The 17649-nt window shown below is 45.1% G+C and overlaps 1 protein-coding gene across 5 annotated transcripts in view; it reads right to left on the reverse strand.

Annotated features, from left to right (window-relative positions):
* Positions 1–17649, reverse strand: part of vgll4b (vestigial-like family member 4b) — a 40741-nt gene that overhangs the window by 5350 nt on the left and 17742 nt on the right. For 2 of the 5 annotated variants that reach the window (XM_064305371.1, XM_064305370.1), the window contains exons 3-4: positions 6738–6921; positions 1916–2002 (exon numbers count right to left, since the gene is read on the reverse strand). In XM_064305371.1, coding sequence (XP_064161441.1) covers positions 1916–2002; positions 6738–6921 — 271 coding nt within the window. Of the gene's footprint in view, positions 1–1915; positions 2003–6737; positions 6922–16685; positions 17177–17649 lie in introns of those variants that run through there. The other 3 variants (XM_064305369.1, XM_064305372.1, XM_064305373.1) reach the window with 3 other exon arrangements.

Raw genomic sequence — 17649 nt, forward strand, 5'->3', positions numbered from 1 at the left:
TCTCTTGCCTGTTCATTTTCGGTTTGTTCTAAACTGGAGCTCATTTCCCGTTTACATAACTTTTTAATTATATGCACCATATATTTAGCATGCACTGCTCAGAGTTGGAGAAGATTCCACCGTCTGCCACCCAAGTGGTCACTTCAGAGAAAAGCAGGACTATCTGAACTGGAGCTGAATTTTCAGAGCCGTGTGAGAGGTGACTCTGCGTCAGAGGGGGAGTGCTGCCGTTCCTCCCTTCCTGAACGAGCGGCCTCCCCCTGCTGCTAAACGCTCAGAGGCCCAGCAAGGGGCTCCTCCTGGCTGCTGAAAGCTTTCAGCCCTGCTCCAGAGGGCCAAAAACATAATACCTTTGGGTAGGCCTGTCGAGCGCAGAGAATGCGGGGGGGAAGAGAGGGAAAACAAACACCGATGCTGATTAGTTTACAATGGGCTCTATGTGCGCCGCTACGGACCGGGCCCAATCCCCTCCGCTCGGCTGTGACCGCATGTGGACCGCACCAGGCACACCTCACTGCTCACTCGAACCGAAGCTGGACACACACATACATACACACCACACACACACACACACACACACAAACAAACTGGTACACATACACACTCGCACCCACGGATGGACAGACGCTCACAATTTTATCTCCCGTGTGCAGAACCAAATCCACACACGAGCCGCTCTCCTAAACCTATAAGCCAAATCCTCCCTTCGGCTTCAATAATCAAATGTTGTTGAAACGGCGCTCCACGATAATGGCCCTGCATTATCCACATTCAGATGAGCGAGGTTACGGAGAAGGCTGGAGTGTGAAAGGGAAAGGGGGGGGGAGAGGTTTTGGAGAACGGAGCCCTACCGGCTTGAGTCCTTGAAATAGTCAGTTACTAGGCAACAGGGCTGGCAAGGAAAGCATGTGCGGTGCACTGTTACGCTCACCGGAAACGTCTTTCAGCGAGTAACAAATGGGCAGGCGCAGAGAAAGGACCTGCTTTTACGCGAGGCCTGGGCGAACAGAGACCTGCAGGGGCCGTTTCCTTCCTTCCTTCGCCGTAACTCCTCTGTTATTCCAAACGCTGGCCCAGTATCTGCCCATTCGCTCAGGACATTCAACTTTGGACTTCCTGTGGAGACGGGTGTAGTTCATCTGCTGGTAACTTGGCCAACAGGTTTTTTTTTTTTTTTTTTTTTAATCCTCCACAGCCACAACCACAGTTGCAAGCAAGGCTAGCCAACAACCCCAGGAAGATAATACTGCATTCTGAAAAAGCCAAAGACAATAACTTCTTCAAGGCAACGTATTCTAGTCCATTCCGCAGGTCAACCAATTCCTCTTTGATCAATTGCCCTATGCAGGGTTTCACTCTGCTGCGAGTCCAATTCCAGTAACTACTGTATTCATTAAATAAAGGCTTTCGAACCCACTCATTATAAACATCCTCAGGAAACCATCAGAAACACTCGGAGAGCGAATAAAGATCCTTACAGCACAGCCAATCTCTTCACTCAAAGTTCCTCACGTAACGTCAATGTGTGACCAGAAAAAGAATGGCCTCTCTCATAAACAAAATACTTTAAAAAAAAATAAACACACCCACACAAAAACATCCCCCACACAGACACTCCTCACTTCTCTCTGATGTAAAGTAACTCTGAATTAATGAGCTCCAGAGGCCAGTTTGAACACGTTAACTGTGGGCAGGACCACAGCGATATTTCCCTTTCCCCCAGGGCCTGTTGTGTGCAGCTCTGGGCAGGCTGTAAAAGCAGGCAGTGCAGAGGAGACGGAAGGAGTCTTATCTCTGACTCCTTTACCCACTAACGCTGCCTGACCAGCGTCAATCAGCAGACCAGTATACCAGGCGTACATCTGTTTGGATGGAATAAAGGGATAAGCGAGGGGGGGAGAGAAGTGGTACTAACCTAACTTTAATCATAGCCAAATCGCATGAAGACAACCCAGCATCCTCCCACAAGAAAGCCGGGGGCCTCTGCATCTTGGCAAGCTCTCTGGTGGGAAAAAAAAGAAAGAAGTTCTGGGCAGGTTGTATGCCCCTTCACAATAAAAGCACGGTACCTTTATTTCCCCTTTGTGCAATTCAGCTGTGTTGAGTGCTGCAGGTTGTAGCTATGGCGTCAGTGGATAGATAGGACACAGTCACAGTGCCAGTCGCTGGCACTACCGGCTCAAAGGAAGGGGCGGAGACGCGGGAAGGAAAGCGCTGCCAGAGCTGCCGCAGTACGTTCCGGAGCTCTGCTCACACCATAGGGGTTTCTTTTATTATTATTTTTTTAAACAAGGTCTCTGGTTATGCGCAGTGTGCAATTTGCGGAATCTCGAACAGTTATTTAGGGCGATCCATTGATTTTAGAATTAGAAAGAACCCGCACTCAGTGAATGACAAACACGATACGCCTCGGTACGAGTGGAGAACGCCTGTTTTTTTTCAAACTTTAATATAGAGCTGCCCTTACGTTATACTTTGTGTGTTGACTTCAACCTCAAGTGAAAGTCCACATGCTGCGCTGTTAGAGACGCTCGTAAAGACGGGCCAAGCGCTCCGGAAAGGTTAAATGGTCAAAGGGTCCGTCCTGCTTTCATGGTTATCCTGAGCTTTATTATTCTGAAAAGATACACTAGATAAGAGGGGGAAGCCAGACCGTACGAGAGCCAAGAGCTGCACATATCAGCAGACTTTGTTTGACCAGATTCTGTTACTGAAAGATTGTGTCTCCTTTTCGCACCACTGAAGTTGACTGCAGTTTCAAACCTCAAATCTTGAGTCAGTTTTAACTTTTTATTATTCTATTCTAGTTCTTTTTGTATTTGTTTTTTTTTTTTGCCTTGAAGTCAGTGGAGCCTCACCCTGTAAGATTCAGGAAACATCTGGGAGAAATCAAGCAGTGGAAGAGGAGACCGCATGACACAAACACAGCCTCATGCTGCAAGTCCCCTCCAAACCGCACACTGACTGGTCCAGGTGGCTCGTCCGGGATCTCAGGCACTTTTCTGCCAGTAGTTCGGGGATGTGTAAAATTCTTTGACAAGAGAGTTCCATGGGACATTAGTTTTATTGTGATGTGACTACATGCAAGGGTAACATCTTGCCACCATCGGTGTGCGTGTACACAAAATTTACCATGCCGAAGACCGGCGAGCCATACAGAGCAGTCACTGAGACGAGAGCTTCATCAGGAAACCCTAAATGTACTGCTGTTCCTTTGTGAGTCAGTGATTCCTAGTACACCCAATGCCTTTGCATGAAATCCAGGCATTCATTTGAGGGAACTTAAATAAGGATACAATTAAAGTTCAATTTCCTACACAGACAGGGAGAACACTAACAAAGCACATGTGCAGTGGGCATGACAATAGTGTTTACATGGCTAGCTTCTCTGACAATTCCCTAAAATAAATAAACTAGTTTCCGCAAAGTTTGGGATTAAAGTGAAGTACCTAAGCAGTTATGAGTCACTTTGTACTGGTCTGTTAGATATGGACATGAAATTCTAATATACACGACAACGCAATGCAACAGTGTACGGGCATGGAACCTTGTGTATCACTTCAAGTATTGATAGAGCATGTGTTGTCTTATCTATGAAATTCTTTACAAATCAATTAATGCAACGAAAACAAAAAATCCAACTTTAAAAAAACAGAAATTAATTATAAGAACCCAAAACATCCAATAATGGAAACAAAACATGTAGGGAACTCTGAAGTAAAAAAACCAACAGAAACAGAGGATTAAGTGAGCATTTACAGCTGGAAGAGGGAGTAAAAGCCAAGGAGACCAGAAAGACAAACACACACACACACACACTCAAAACCCACATGAAAGACTACGAGAGGTTTAACTGTATCGCTGCGGACAGATAAGAACACGGTGAATTTCCTCAGCCCAGGCCACCTTGGCAGCACTGTGAGACCCTTCTGCATTTGGCCCAGGGTGTGAGCCATGAGAAAGCACAGCTCTGTCGGTTCCCAGCTGAAAGCCCAGAAGACTCTTACAGCAGAGACTTCCCAGCTCCGAGAGAGACGGGGGGACTCTTACGGCAGCGAGTTCCCAGCTCCGAGAGAGACGGGGGGACTTTTACGGCAGCGAGTTCCCCTGCTCGCAGAATATCTGGCACTCTTCTGGCTACGGGGGCGCCTGCAGGGGAGCGGGGCTGGTGCAGAGGGACTCTTACGGCAGTGGGGGTGCCTGAAGGGGGATGGGCGGGGGAGGGGGGTGCTCTTATGGCAGCGGGGGGGCCTGCAGGGGGACAGGCTGATGCAGGCTTCCAGGATAAGGAGACCTTTGTTTTCAGCTCAACTGTGAAAATGAGAAAATGGCCCCGGCCTGACAAGAAGCCCACTCAGCAGCACAGGGCAGGCCCCAGCACCAGCTTTTATCAGCAAACCGAGAGGGGGGGAACACGCCTCGCTACTGACAGGCCTTCAGAAAAACAACACAACATATCGCGCTGATCTCATACGCCTTCCCGTCTCTTCAGAACAAAGAGACATCCAGGCTATGAGAGACCCTTCCTGTTCCTGTTAGTACTGTAGCCCGCCCTCCTCCCGGCTAGAAAAGGAACACTTCATGACCGTTTCGCTACAGCTGGAGCCTGCTTCCATTACATTACATTACATTAGCTTCCAACAAACACTCCTACACACCTTGTGTGGTTAAACTCACTGGAGAACACAGCTTTTAAGCTCGACAGAGCACAGCCTTGTCCTCAGCTGTTGTAAATGGGAGTCGGAGTGAAGTTGAGTGGGGAGGGTGGGTGGGGGGAGTAGGGTTGATATCTGCTCCCCCTCCTCAGGCTGTCTGGGTCTGGCCCTCATCGGCAGAGAACCATAATAGAAACCTGAGCCTCTGCTATCCGCCGTTTGAGCCTGAGGTGTCTGGTGTCAGCTACCTGCTCCATACAGAAAACAATTAACAAAGAGAGCTACCGGGCCTGAAACAGCTGTGGGCAAAACCTCCCGCCTACCTCCCCTTGACGAACATTACTATGATTACTCAGAGAAGAAGGATTGGAGAATCCGCCAGGGCAGAGACACTTAATTGCCATTTTGAATATTGGGAGATTAACATCTCCAGTTGAAGGGCTTTTGTTTGTATTTGGGTGTGAATCCTCAATGAGGCCATCCAGCAGAAACTGATTCGTCTCCCTGCTTTGTTTACCCAGCCAATCCCGCGTGGCTCCAAGGGCAGAGAAATTCGATAAAAAACCCATAAGTCAACTCAGCGGTTTAAATGGATGTCAGTTACCAGTCACGATACAATTAGCCTTTGTGAGCTAAACGGTTTGCCCCGGGGCAATTCAAATGGGCCTAAATTTGCTTACTACTTCAGAATGGCTTTCCGCCCCATCCCACACTGTACATAGGTGCGTGGGCACCCAATTTCACACAATATAACATTTCGCCTCCAAATCACGCGCCTGTCAGCAGTCATTTTTATACTCCCCATAAATGAATGCTAATTCTAACCACATGGCACAAGAAAGGCCTTGCAAAAAAAGGTTAATTTATGTCAGCAGGGCAGAAGACACTAAGCACTTTCTTCACACTGTGGGCCAGTGGGAGACTCCACAATGCAAAGGCCTTAAGAGGTAGGAAGGAGAATTATGCTCCCTGGTGAAAACGTTATTTATGTTAGTGCTGACCGAGCTGTTGAGATGCAGAGAACAAATGTGTCTTCACCCCCCCGCCCCTCCCCGCCCCTTTGTTCCAAGCATCATTTGGAACACACGGTGAAGTGACCCTGTTTTGCATGCTGTGCCACAGTTCTGTTGTTACTCTGTTCCCATTAACAGCGAGATACACCAGGTGCTACATCCTTATAAGTCCAGCCTCGCTACTTCTTCCAATTATGGTTTGGTTTTATTTTCAAGAACAAAACTTAAGCTCAAAACTTATGCATACTTATGGTGGAGGAATACAATATTCCTGAAAGGGATTTAGGCAATGAAAATGGCGGCCGGTTTGCCTGGGACTGTTCCAGGCTAGTGCGGAACAGTGGGGACTCTCGTCCTGCGGCAGCCTGCAGAAGCCAGCTCGCAGCTCCCAGCTCTGTGTGCCATCATTGTTTGGTCTGACTCCAGCACTTGGATCCTAATTTGTTACACGCATTCCAAGGCCATGAACTGGACCGGGTGCTCTGCCTAACACCACCGTGAGTTATTTAACAATAAATAGCCATGTCTGTGGTCTCATGACCGAGCGCAGGGAGCCCGAGCGGGGACAGGAATGCGCGGAATCCGTGGGGCCCGCTGACGGGCGCGGGGAGGGCACGGCCCGGCACCGCCGGCGCAGCATGTGCTGCGATCGCAGGCCCGGAATGCGCGGAATCCTGGGCCTCAGCTCCGTGCCAACCGTCAGCGCATTCCGCGCTGCGAGCACGCCGCCGGGAGGAGCGCAGGGAACGGCTCTTCATTTCCCGCTACCTGCAGGGGTCCTCGCCATTTTGGGCCTCCCCGCGGAGCGCGCCGGGGACCCGCGGGAGGCCTGCGTAAATCACACCGCCACGCCTGCCACCACAGCGCCCCCTGCTGCTCAGCACGCCACAGCCGCCTCTAAAAAAAGCACATTCCTCTACTTTGGGACATTTATAAGGGCCATTCCTTTAATAACAGTATGGCCTAGGAAGGACAGACAGGTGTGTGTGTGTGTACGTGTGTGTGTGTGTGTGTACTTATGATCCTGTTGAGGAGAAAGCAATACGAGAATCGAACTCGGCAAACTTACAGCTGCGCCGCGAACAATCGGCTCATTTTGGCCACGTGCTCGTTGTCGCAGTCGATATCTTCGTCCGGCTGGTCGCCGCTGTGCTTCCTCTTGCTGGGGCTGATGGGCGGGGGGCCGGTCCGGTGGTTGGTCACCGCGGACGACATGGACTGCATCCTGGGCTCGCCCCTGAGGGCAGCTTCACCTGCGAACACAGAGGAGGCCACTTCCTGTGAGCGCGCGTGGAGAGCAGCCACTTCCTGTCGGCGTGTGCAGAGCAGCAAGGCCATCCATTTATTTGGGAGCCTTCATTAAAGCCAGCAGTTACCCTTTGCATGTTTAACTGCGCACCCTGCACTCGGCACAGGTTTCTTTATAGAGCGCCTTTGACGCAAATCGCTTTACTGCAGCCTAAACTTCACTTTGTTCTTCTCGTATATTCCTTCTTGAAATGGGCCTATAAAACATGAGGAGAACTATTAGGCTAAGTAATAAGATTAGGCTGTGAAAATACACCAACAAACAGTAGCAAAAGAGCTTCAGTAGCATACATACATTCCTAAAAAGTCACAAACTTATAGGTGATGGTATACTTATACATTTCACCAAGAAACAACTTTCTAATATTACTTATAGCCTACATTTTACCCAGAAAATTTAATTTCATCATGTCTCTTAAGGAAGGGGATTAAGTACAGTAGCTTATAGTGTATTCACAGTGCGCACTTTGAGAGACACAGGAAAATTACAACTGGCAGCAACAGTTACTGGGAACTTTCCACTTGGGAAAGCTTGAGCGAAAACTCAACATTTAGCTTTTAAAAGTGTTTATTCAGTAAAATACGAATGCTACTTCTCCTACAGTAAATACTGGTTTAATAAATGAGGGGTTTTTGACATTATTGCGAGACCACTATCCAAACAGTTACATTTTCCCTCACCAAAATATTGCCACTCTCCGAAAGAGATAGGCTACACATCTGTAAAATTACATTCGCAAAAAGACAAATGCAATTTCCTTCACAATTTTGCCTTCAGCCATAGCCACCACAGCTGTTTTTTGTTTGAAGACGTTCTTCAAACATAAAACAGAAGGATTCTCAAGCAGCCAAACGGCATTTTCTAAGAAAAGCATTTAAACAAAATTGATTCGCATAATGTCCTATATCCATCTTAAAAAAACCAATCAATAAAATCTGCGAACAAAAACAAGCCCTACAAAGAGAGTTAACAGGGAGAAGCCTCCTAAACAAGCGTCCCATTTTACTGACTAGCATGTCCCTGCTCGTCTGACCGCACTCCATGGCAACGGGGATGACATCATTGTTTTGGCAGAAGAGAAGGCTAGTAATAGAGAAGACTGCAGGCTGCCTGCTGCAGTGCATTTTCCCCTCTGCTCAGAACCCGCAACACATGATAGCTTATCTACGCTGGTTCAAGACTCAAGTGCTCAAATAGAGGTGCCATTGTGAATATAGCTGCTAATCTAGGACAGTTAATCTACTCTGGGCCTTTGTCCTTACGCAATTTATTTCAAGTTCTGGTAACAAACAAATAATGCCCGAATCCATTTCAAGGGAACATAAGGCTTCCCTTAAGTATCCAACTTCCCCCCTAAAGGTGTCATCTGCTACAATGGATGGGGGAGTTCAACAGGAATCAAAGTCCCCTCCCCCCTCCCTGGTGTTACTGCCTGCAGGGCTGATCACCCCACCTCCAGAGCAGCAAATGGAGCGAGTGAACAGAGACACAGCCGCTTCACTACAGCCTCAGCCAGCAAACCCAGGAGCCAAAAAAACTAAAAGATTAAACACTTCTGCAAGTTCATTTTGAATAAGGAGGAAATGTACTCTGCAAACAAAATATAGGCAGCATTTTCATTTTTCTTTCATGATAACACCCGTCTGGGAAATTAAAAACTTGCCTGGTGTCTCCACATGAAAAATAAATGAAATGAGATTAAATAAAGAAGTTAAATCTCATTTCCAATTCCAAACTTATTGCTAGAACTCTTTTTTTAAATCAGATATTCACATCTTAATTGTGGATTTAAACGTCTTCAGATGATTGATTTTGATAGTCAGCATTTAAAGCGTTTGCTCAAAGGACCCCCCTTCATGAAATCAAAGCGCATTTCAAAGGACCGTTGGCAAATAAAGTCTCAGATCATGTGTGGGCCTATACCTCGGCTGAAGCGGAAGCTTGCCACAGCCCTCTCTCTCTCTCTCTCTCTCTCTCAGATTCCTGGACTGTGTCTCACACTCTTCCCGCACTGACTGACAGCCTGTAGTACTACAATAGAGTGCACTGGCTGAGGAGGCCGTGTGCTGCGGCGCGGTGAATGGCAGGGAGCGAAGCGGAGCCAAACAACAGGAGCGCTGTGCTCTGCCCGAGCCGCACGGTACAGTAACCTTTGTTAAGAAAAACTCTGGGCCATAAAGATCTCTATCTGCGTCGGGAGAGACGCATTAAACGTTTGATCTAATGAAAGGCAGTCATTAAGAGAAAATGATCAAAGCCCCGTCTTTCTCGGGGACTTCAAACGTGAAGTCAGGATGAGATCAGGTTACGGAGGTGACCCCCTCCCCCCTCCCCGGGCTCCTTCACACATTTAAAAGCACAGAGAATCAAGCAAGTCTTCTTCGCCAATGATATTTTTGGCAGCCAGTCGGCGTAACCCGAGCAGAGCTCCAGAAATGTCTTTGAGACGCATGGAAGTCAACTCCAAATGAAAAGATACAAGGGCAGGGACTTCTGCCTTCCTCACCAGCTCATTCATCCAGTCAGCGTAACCTCAAAATCGGATACAGAGTTCTTTCTTTTTCAACTCTGGAACTTTTTCCCCCTGGCCACCCACAGCACTCAGTTCACAGCCAATCTCCCTTGCATGCACAACCCATTTCCCTAAATGAGAGAAAAGACCAATGCCAGGTACCAAAAGGTGATGACATAAGTCTGGAGTCTGCTGGAGGCTTTTTTTTTGGCTTCTCTTTGGTTCAACAGGAAAAGTGTGCAGCTGAGATCCAGTTTGAGCACTGCTAGATATGATGGTAACACTGACAGGGAATAGGCTGACAGCTAAAGAAACACCCGGTAATGTCCGCTTTAGTCTGCAGTAGCCCGGTAAGCCATTTCTGTCAGTGGGTTAACATGATGTTTGAAAAAGTCAATTTATCGTTTTAGTCCGGCTAGAACTGGACTTTTAAAAATCACGTAAACATTGTCGATTTTTTCAGAGTCGGACTAACATACTTTGATAATGAAAAGGTTCCGCTGCAACAGGTAATTAACCCGGAAGTCGAACAGCGAGCGCACAGTCGAGGACGACTAGGAGACCAACTTCATGCTATCGCAACTAAAGGAGTTAAATATCCTAAAATACATGGATGGAAGAAAAACACAGAATGGCAAACTATTCAAAAAAGTTGCGACAAAATTGGAGGAAGCAGGATTTATAAGAACCCCTGAGCAGATCCATGTACGGTGGAAGCACCTCATCTCATTTGTACCAAAACTAAAGCGTATAGAACGTACGAAATGTACAGCGCTGTAAAGTTGTCCATTTTGTGTCTTTAATAGTCCAGGCACAGACAATATAGACAGACAAAACCAACAGAAGTCCGCCATCCAATGAGGGTGCCGCTTGCTACTAGCTACCTGTTGTTTTGTTTCGGTTCCACTATGTGACGCAAAAGGTCTTCATCAGACACACCTCGGTCAATAAATCGATGATTCTTTCTGAGTCATGTATATTGGGCCAACGATAATAGTCCAATTAAATCTCATCTTTCGCCAAATCAAGCTATTAATATAGATCGATTTTAACTGTGCATGTAAACGCACTGTGTGTTTAACTTGGCTGGTGGAAACCTTTTAGTTATCTAAAAAAAACCATTTAAAGCATTAAATAGAAAAAAGTGGCACAGGATGCTTTCAAAAAAACCTTTAGAAATGCCACTGCAGAGTGGAATTCACCCTTTTGGGTACACGCAAAACCAAAAGCATACAGTAGAACAATTCATTTAAAAGTGCTTAGCTGAGGTGGTTTAGCGTTTGGGCCGTGCGTAATTTGATACTGGGTAGGAAGTGTTCCCACCCTATGAGCTCTATAAACCACAGACCCTTCACTCCCAGCAAAAAGAGAGCCAAGTAACTACATCAGGACAGCAGCAATATTTTCAGCAATTCCCTTCGGCTACCTCAAACAACATTTTAACACATTAGTGTAAAGTCTGGGAATTTGGTACCTGGTAAAAAATTTGACCTACAGATCACAAACATACCACTCCATAGTAAATTCCAGAAGTGGAAATGGACTGCAAAATGATTTTTAAAATGTTATTTCAGCTGTCTATGAATTCCAGGGAATACATTCATTTCAATTAAATAATGTACAAACTCATAACTGTGCATGCAGGCAACTGAATATTCCTCATTAATCCTCTCAGAAAACAGCTGGAACTCAGCAGGACATTATGGGAGAGTGATATCTGGTCATGGGAAGAGGAAGTTTTAGGCTATTTTGTTTGTGTGGAAGTAATAGAAATGGGTAAAACTGACACGAAGAGTGACATGAAGGGAAAGTAAACCACATTGCCTCCAGCTGTTTAAGGGAAATGAAAGCATAAATATTCTTTTGACAGCACTGCCCAGATATACAGACACTTATTTTTTTTTTTTGAAACAATCAGTTCACTTTGGGGTGAGTGTTTTCATAAGCTGCATAAGAGCGAAAAACATCACCTCGGTGTACAAATGTGAGAGATGCCCTTCAGAAATCTGGTAGGTCCTCTGACGCAAAAACAATTGAGTGTCCTGTATCAAATGGCCTGCGCCCAAATTCTGGAATCGTTGGATTTTCCACTCTGTAAACAAACTGAACCAACTGCCACCTCAGAAGTCAATCCAGGGTCCCTTGCCAGAAAAATGATAGCACTGCCAAAACATCTCTCTGACGTTCTGGCATGTAGGCTATAGCTTGAGACTTCAGCTGAATTAAGGATAATATAAATTCTTTACTCACTCACAATCTAGTGCAGGGGGGTCATTTGTACACAAAAGTATATTAAACATGTTCAGCAGTCAGTTTGCACCGAAAAAAGTAGGGTAATGCTTGAATTTATTTGGAAGTTAATGGTGAGGTCAAAAGCTGATTAAATTCTGTGTTTTGTTGCTCATTTAGTGTTTGCTGCTTAAGTCAAGCTGAATCACTTCCTTTTTATACTCAAAAGAAATGTCCCAAAGAAATGTTTACATTTTGAATGAAATACATCGGTAGTAAAACAACAAAGACATAACACTAAAAAAGGGACAGAAGTCAACACAATAGGCTGAGGTTTAATAAGTTGCACATTATCTGCCATCAGATCTGTCCATTTTCCTAGCACTACATAACTATACCTAGGGCCTATTAGTTGTGTTTACATAGTTTCCACATTCAAAGGAAAACAACAAAGAAAATAGCCAGGAATTTGTGAGCGGCAAGCTTGCGCTTTCAATGAATTAAAGAATACAACCAAAAATTGAATGAAATTGAAAAAATTACATCCAACTCCATGGTAGCTTTCTTATTTAAAATACTTTCTCTTGTTCAAGCCACTCACTAACTTCATATACTGCAGAAAAAAATTCTAAGTACTTAAGATCACACAGCCAGGCTGGCAAAACAACCCTTCTGCTTTCACATCTCAACAGAAAAAATAGCACACACATGCTCATGCACATACGCACCAACACAAGCCAATGAGCACATGTGTATTTAAAGCAGTGCTTCACTACTTAACGTACACAGCTGAGGCGGATTTTATGAGCCCAATAGTTCACTTGGGCATATTAAAAATAGAGTTAAGCACGTTGCGTTAAACACAGGGTACGCAGGAACGGCTGCAATTGTGTATTTCTATCCGCTGTCACTGGGTCATGTGACTGGGTGGCAGGAGGAACATTCCGGCAGTGCTGGCAGGCCAGGCCGGGCCTGACGTCCTCTCTCAGGCAGCCTGACCAGCGTCCGATCGCTCTTCATCCCCAACAGTACTGTGTGCACAGTCCACTGTGTCAATCTTTCCACCACCTGCTCTCCTGCACATTTTTCCATCGATTTCACTTTGCTAGCTTATCTAAAGATGTCAAGTGATTCATGAACCGTACAAGAGAAAAACAAAGTTTTGCAATCGTTGAGACGAGCACAAGAAGGTCTGAACTGCGAGGGCAAATGGTCTTAAAGCTTAAGTGTATAGGCATAAATAACATGCATGTCCAGAGCTGGATTCCTCTCAGAATCTGAGTTTCTGCAGTAAAAAACATAGGCAGGAAGCCTAGAAACACTGTCACTCAATCACAGAGTTTATAGCCCACAATCCATCACGGTAATGCAGGTAACATTTCTAAAGTCTTTAGCATTACTTGGCTGGGCAAAGAACCTTTATTTTTAGCTATAAGGGTGGGCTCCGAGAACTTGGCAACTAGTCAGGTACACATCCAGTAATTTAGCGCAATAAAAAGTCATCTGGACCCTGGCAGATTACGGACTAAAAATGCAGAACATTCGTATTTACAATAAAAAAAAAATCTGCTGTAGCCAACTGAGCTTTCAGCAAGAATCAAAGCAATTCCAACAAAGCTGTTCATGCCACTGGAAATGAACTCAAATCTTGGCAATTTCTCTCTCTCTCTGAATATGTTGGGCCCAAATACACCTTATCAAGTCTCTGCCAGATGCCTACAAACCACCAAGAATGCACAGTTTTTACAGGAAATTTGGAGAGAAAAAGATTTATGAACACCACACTGGTGGGAGGGAACTGATCTGTATGTATACCAGGAACTCAGGAGAATTATAATACAATCCACTAAAATTCTCTGTTGTTTAAACCCTTTTCCAAAATAGCTACCAAATAACACAGGCTTCAATTCTCAGCTAACGACATATAGACCACTCTCTTTGGGATTATGACAGGCTGCCCAAAGGAAGTGGAAGTGTTTTTAAGGATACGGTACTGAGGGAAACATGCTCGGCCTCCTCAAATGGAGTGTGAAAACATCAAACGCTGAGGAGAGGAGTGAGAAAATGGCTGATAGTCACACTTTAAAAATGGCTCACAGGGACAAAATCAATTCCCCAACACAGAGCGCTGGATCATCTGAAATTGCCAGCAATTTAGCAAAATGGCTTTTTACCCGAGATGGAAAAAGATTGATGTTAACACCGAGAACAGGAGGGTACAGCATTTAGTCATTGACAGCTCTAAACGAACAGGGTGTTCTTGGCCAGGTGGTTTAGGCTACATAAACATCAATAATTAATTCAGCAAGCCAGTTCACAAGGTTCCCTTCATACTGCTACACGATTATAACAAAAACAGATATGCTAATCACATCATATTCTACTGAGCAACACATAATAATGTTGTGTTAATATGCTACCTGAGAGCACTTTTAAAACATTATGGAAAGACGAGTGCGAATCAAAAAGCCAGACGGTGGTGAGCGCCAACGCTGAACGAACTAACAATGTGAAAGTGCACAAGAAGCGAGGCTAATCCCAGCAGCTATTAAAAGATGAGCCACAGAGACTCCAGCCTGAATGGTCCCAGAATGCTGACATTTTAAACTGACACAGCGCTTCTGTTCAGAGCAGCCTGCTGATACTCCGCAAGCTCTGACTGACTGCACCACAGCCCCAACTCCAACTTCAAATCCCCCAGCATGCTTACTAAGGAATTTCAGCTGGAGAATACCGAGGGGGACCAGGCTTCCGCCAGCCAGAGATCAAGCCAGTTTTAGCAATGAGAAGGGGAAACGGGAACAAAAAAAGAGTTTTAAAAAAGTCTGTCACTAGGCTCACAACCAATCTCCAAAACTGAAACACAGACTTGAGTTTGAGTAACATGAGTAGTTTGTGGGAATACAGAACCAAGCCAGTGTATAAAGGTTAATATTTATTCTTATTTAACTTTGGCATCCTCAAACCCGTAAAAAGAACATGTCTGTGAACGGACACCTCTCCTGAGTCTGGTGTGAATGGATGCGAGCCTCCCTGGCTCTTTGGACAGGGTCACTAGTGTTTGTTTTCAAAGCTGCTCTTAACAAAAGGAGCCTCTCTGCTTCTTATTCTCCACGCTAGGAGCAGCATGCGCTGGAGCTCAGACTGCTGCCTGTATCGCCTTTCCATCCCCTGACAAGTGACGGCTACCAACAGGAGGCTGGTACAGTGGAGCACAGAGGCCTTCAGTCAGGGCCTGCAGGCACTGACATACTGCAGAGCCCTGCAGCATTCATCAGATAACACGGCCCCTGGCGGCGCTTTTAATACGACCGTTATCTACAGCCCACACCGCTAAAACCGTCCGCTGCATTACAACATGCAAAACTACACGGCACATAGCAATGCGGGCCAATGCTTAACATAGGTATCGTCTTTGGTCACACATGGAATGTGCTCACCCCCCGATCCCCCCGCCCCCCCACACCATCTATAAACAGACAAGCGCGCGCACGCGCAGACACACGCACACACACCGGGATCACTGCAACTATTCCCATACCTTTATTAATTGAAAAAACGAAAATACCCAAACACTGGGAATAGCATTGCATAAAGAGAATATGCATAAGGAGTACGACTATTCCAGAAAAGTTGGCCTCATGGTGCCTCTACAATTCAGTGTGCAACCAGAAGGAGGAGCTACGTAATTATGCCACTCATTAAACATTTTCACTGAAGCAGAGCTTGATATGCAAATAAAACAGGAAGCAGGCACATCACTTAAAATTGCTGTACGCAATTAAAGCATCACCGACAACAGTTTCGATCGACTAGAAACGTCCTAGTCCAGTATATTACATTCACATTCCAAATCAACATTCTGTTCATTTATTAAAGCCTGCCAATATGGCCCGACGCATTAACAGAAAAAAAGGACCATCACTGAATAACCCGGTGCACTTTTCAGAACAACATTGATATGGAAGACAAAGCACGGCACAAGAAACCATATGGGCCTCAGCAGGGGTAACTCCTCTGAAAATGGCAAGTGACGTTAGCCTTCTCTTAAGCGTTTCCAAACTTTGGAAAAGTTGGGCCTAACCTCGAAATCCACTTCGACAACGGTATGGTTCCAACAGAAAGCAACTATTCTGCCAAATTTAATCAGTTAGGCCTTTCTCTCTCTATGTTGCAGCCGAGCCATTCCAGTTTTCCCGATTTGCACGTACCAATATATGCACGGTAAAAACTTTAGCTCAAGGCAATGGCCATGTCCACGAAACGCAGTGTAACTACCACGACCACGATGAATTTGACCATCTCAGTTTTAGCAACATTTCTGTCCTAAGGAACAGGTTTTACCATTCGCCTACATTGCACTCAAAAAATATTATATTTTCCATTTTCTTGTTATTGTACCGATTTCATTTTTACCACCATACTACACCCACCAACACTAGCATATTTATCCTAAGAATCGAAAATCGAAAAATAGCCCAGACACTAGTATCCGCCCCTAATCCAAACAGTGCCATCGACTAGAATTGCAAACCAGACGCTGGAAGCCTTTTGTTGCCGAGTAGCGCCGTGGTTATACGATTTTTCAGTTTTTTGAAAAACCTAAAGTAGGCAATAACCTGTAGCTCACAACGTACCGTGGCTCCCCAGTGAGTTCACAAGTTAGCTAATGGAAACACGGCACAAGTTTCATTGGTCTATTTATCAAACAAAACAAAAACAACTAGAAACGAAATTTAGTTGAAAACGCAACCCATTCAATACAACTTCCCACTGATACAACTAGCTATATTGGACCGGCTATCATTAGTTACGTCACTCGAATTATATGATAATATCACCATGCTAGTATATTCACAAATTTTCAGACAATACCAAAATGTAATAAAAGGAAAATTACCAACAAGTAGGCAACAAGTAAAACTTTGAACGGGCGTTTTATTTAGAGGAATAACAAAATTATTTACCTTCGTAGCAAAGTATGCCAATGTTGTTGTTCATTTTGTCCAGGTACTGGTAGTTCAACAGGTCCATTTTCGTAAGAAGCATTTATTGGTTTAGCAAAAAAGACCCGCTTGTTTGCTTCCAACCAAGGCAGAGTGAGAAATGGTGCGACCGGTCAGCTTTTCGAGAATTCAACTCAGACAGCTAAAGGCCCAGCCTTTAACTTTTCTCAGAGCAAAACAAAACTGCAACCCCTCAAGGGTTGAACCTTTATAGTAAAGTATGGATCTAAAAAGTTCCCCGTAAAAGTTTAAAACGCTTCAACAACTTTAAGGGTTTCGAAAGTACGTATTTTGGGACAAAAGGGTCGCGCCAGTTCTCCTCACAGCCCGCTGTAAGTAGACTGCACTGACACGCAGGCTATGCTTGGTATGACTCGTATGTGCACCCGTTTCCTCTATGTAGGCTTCGGCCACTGGGCATGCTCGGTAAATCCCTCGAGCGCCTCAAATGTCAGGGATTTTTTCTGTACAAGATCAGCCTCCCAATGCATCGAGGGCCAGAGCGAACACGAGAAATCAGAAAAGGGGAGGCAAAAACAAGGAGGGGCTATGTCAAAATTCTGTGACAGGAAGCAGTAGGCTACAGCCTTCGCTAAATAAAATACAAAGACGTCTATTCAGGGCTTTTCAATCCTGCTTAGCTACAAACAGATAACAGTTTACAATGTACAATTGAATTGTCTTCCAACTATAGTTCATATTTCACATAAAATCCTGAACTTATTTTAGTTTCAGTGCTGCAATACCAATACCAATCTAAACACAACAGAAGAGACGCGTCTATACTAGAATAGGTACTCTTAAGATGTACTGAAAATAACATTTGCATATAGAAATACAAAATAAGATTTAATGTAAAATTTCAATAACCAAATGATACTAAAGTTCGCTGAAATGAATATGGTTTCTAGTATAATCATGCAAG

The sequence above is a fragment of the Anguilla rostrata genome, chromosome 13 (assembly GCF_018555375.3).
Source record: "Anguilla rostrata isolate EN2019 chromosome 13, ASM1855537v3, whole genome shotgun sequence".
Classification (NCBI taxonomy): domain Eukaryota; kingdom Metazoa; phylum Chordata; class Actinopteri; order Anguilliformes; family Anguillidae; genus Anguilla; species Anguilla rostrata.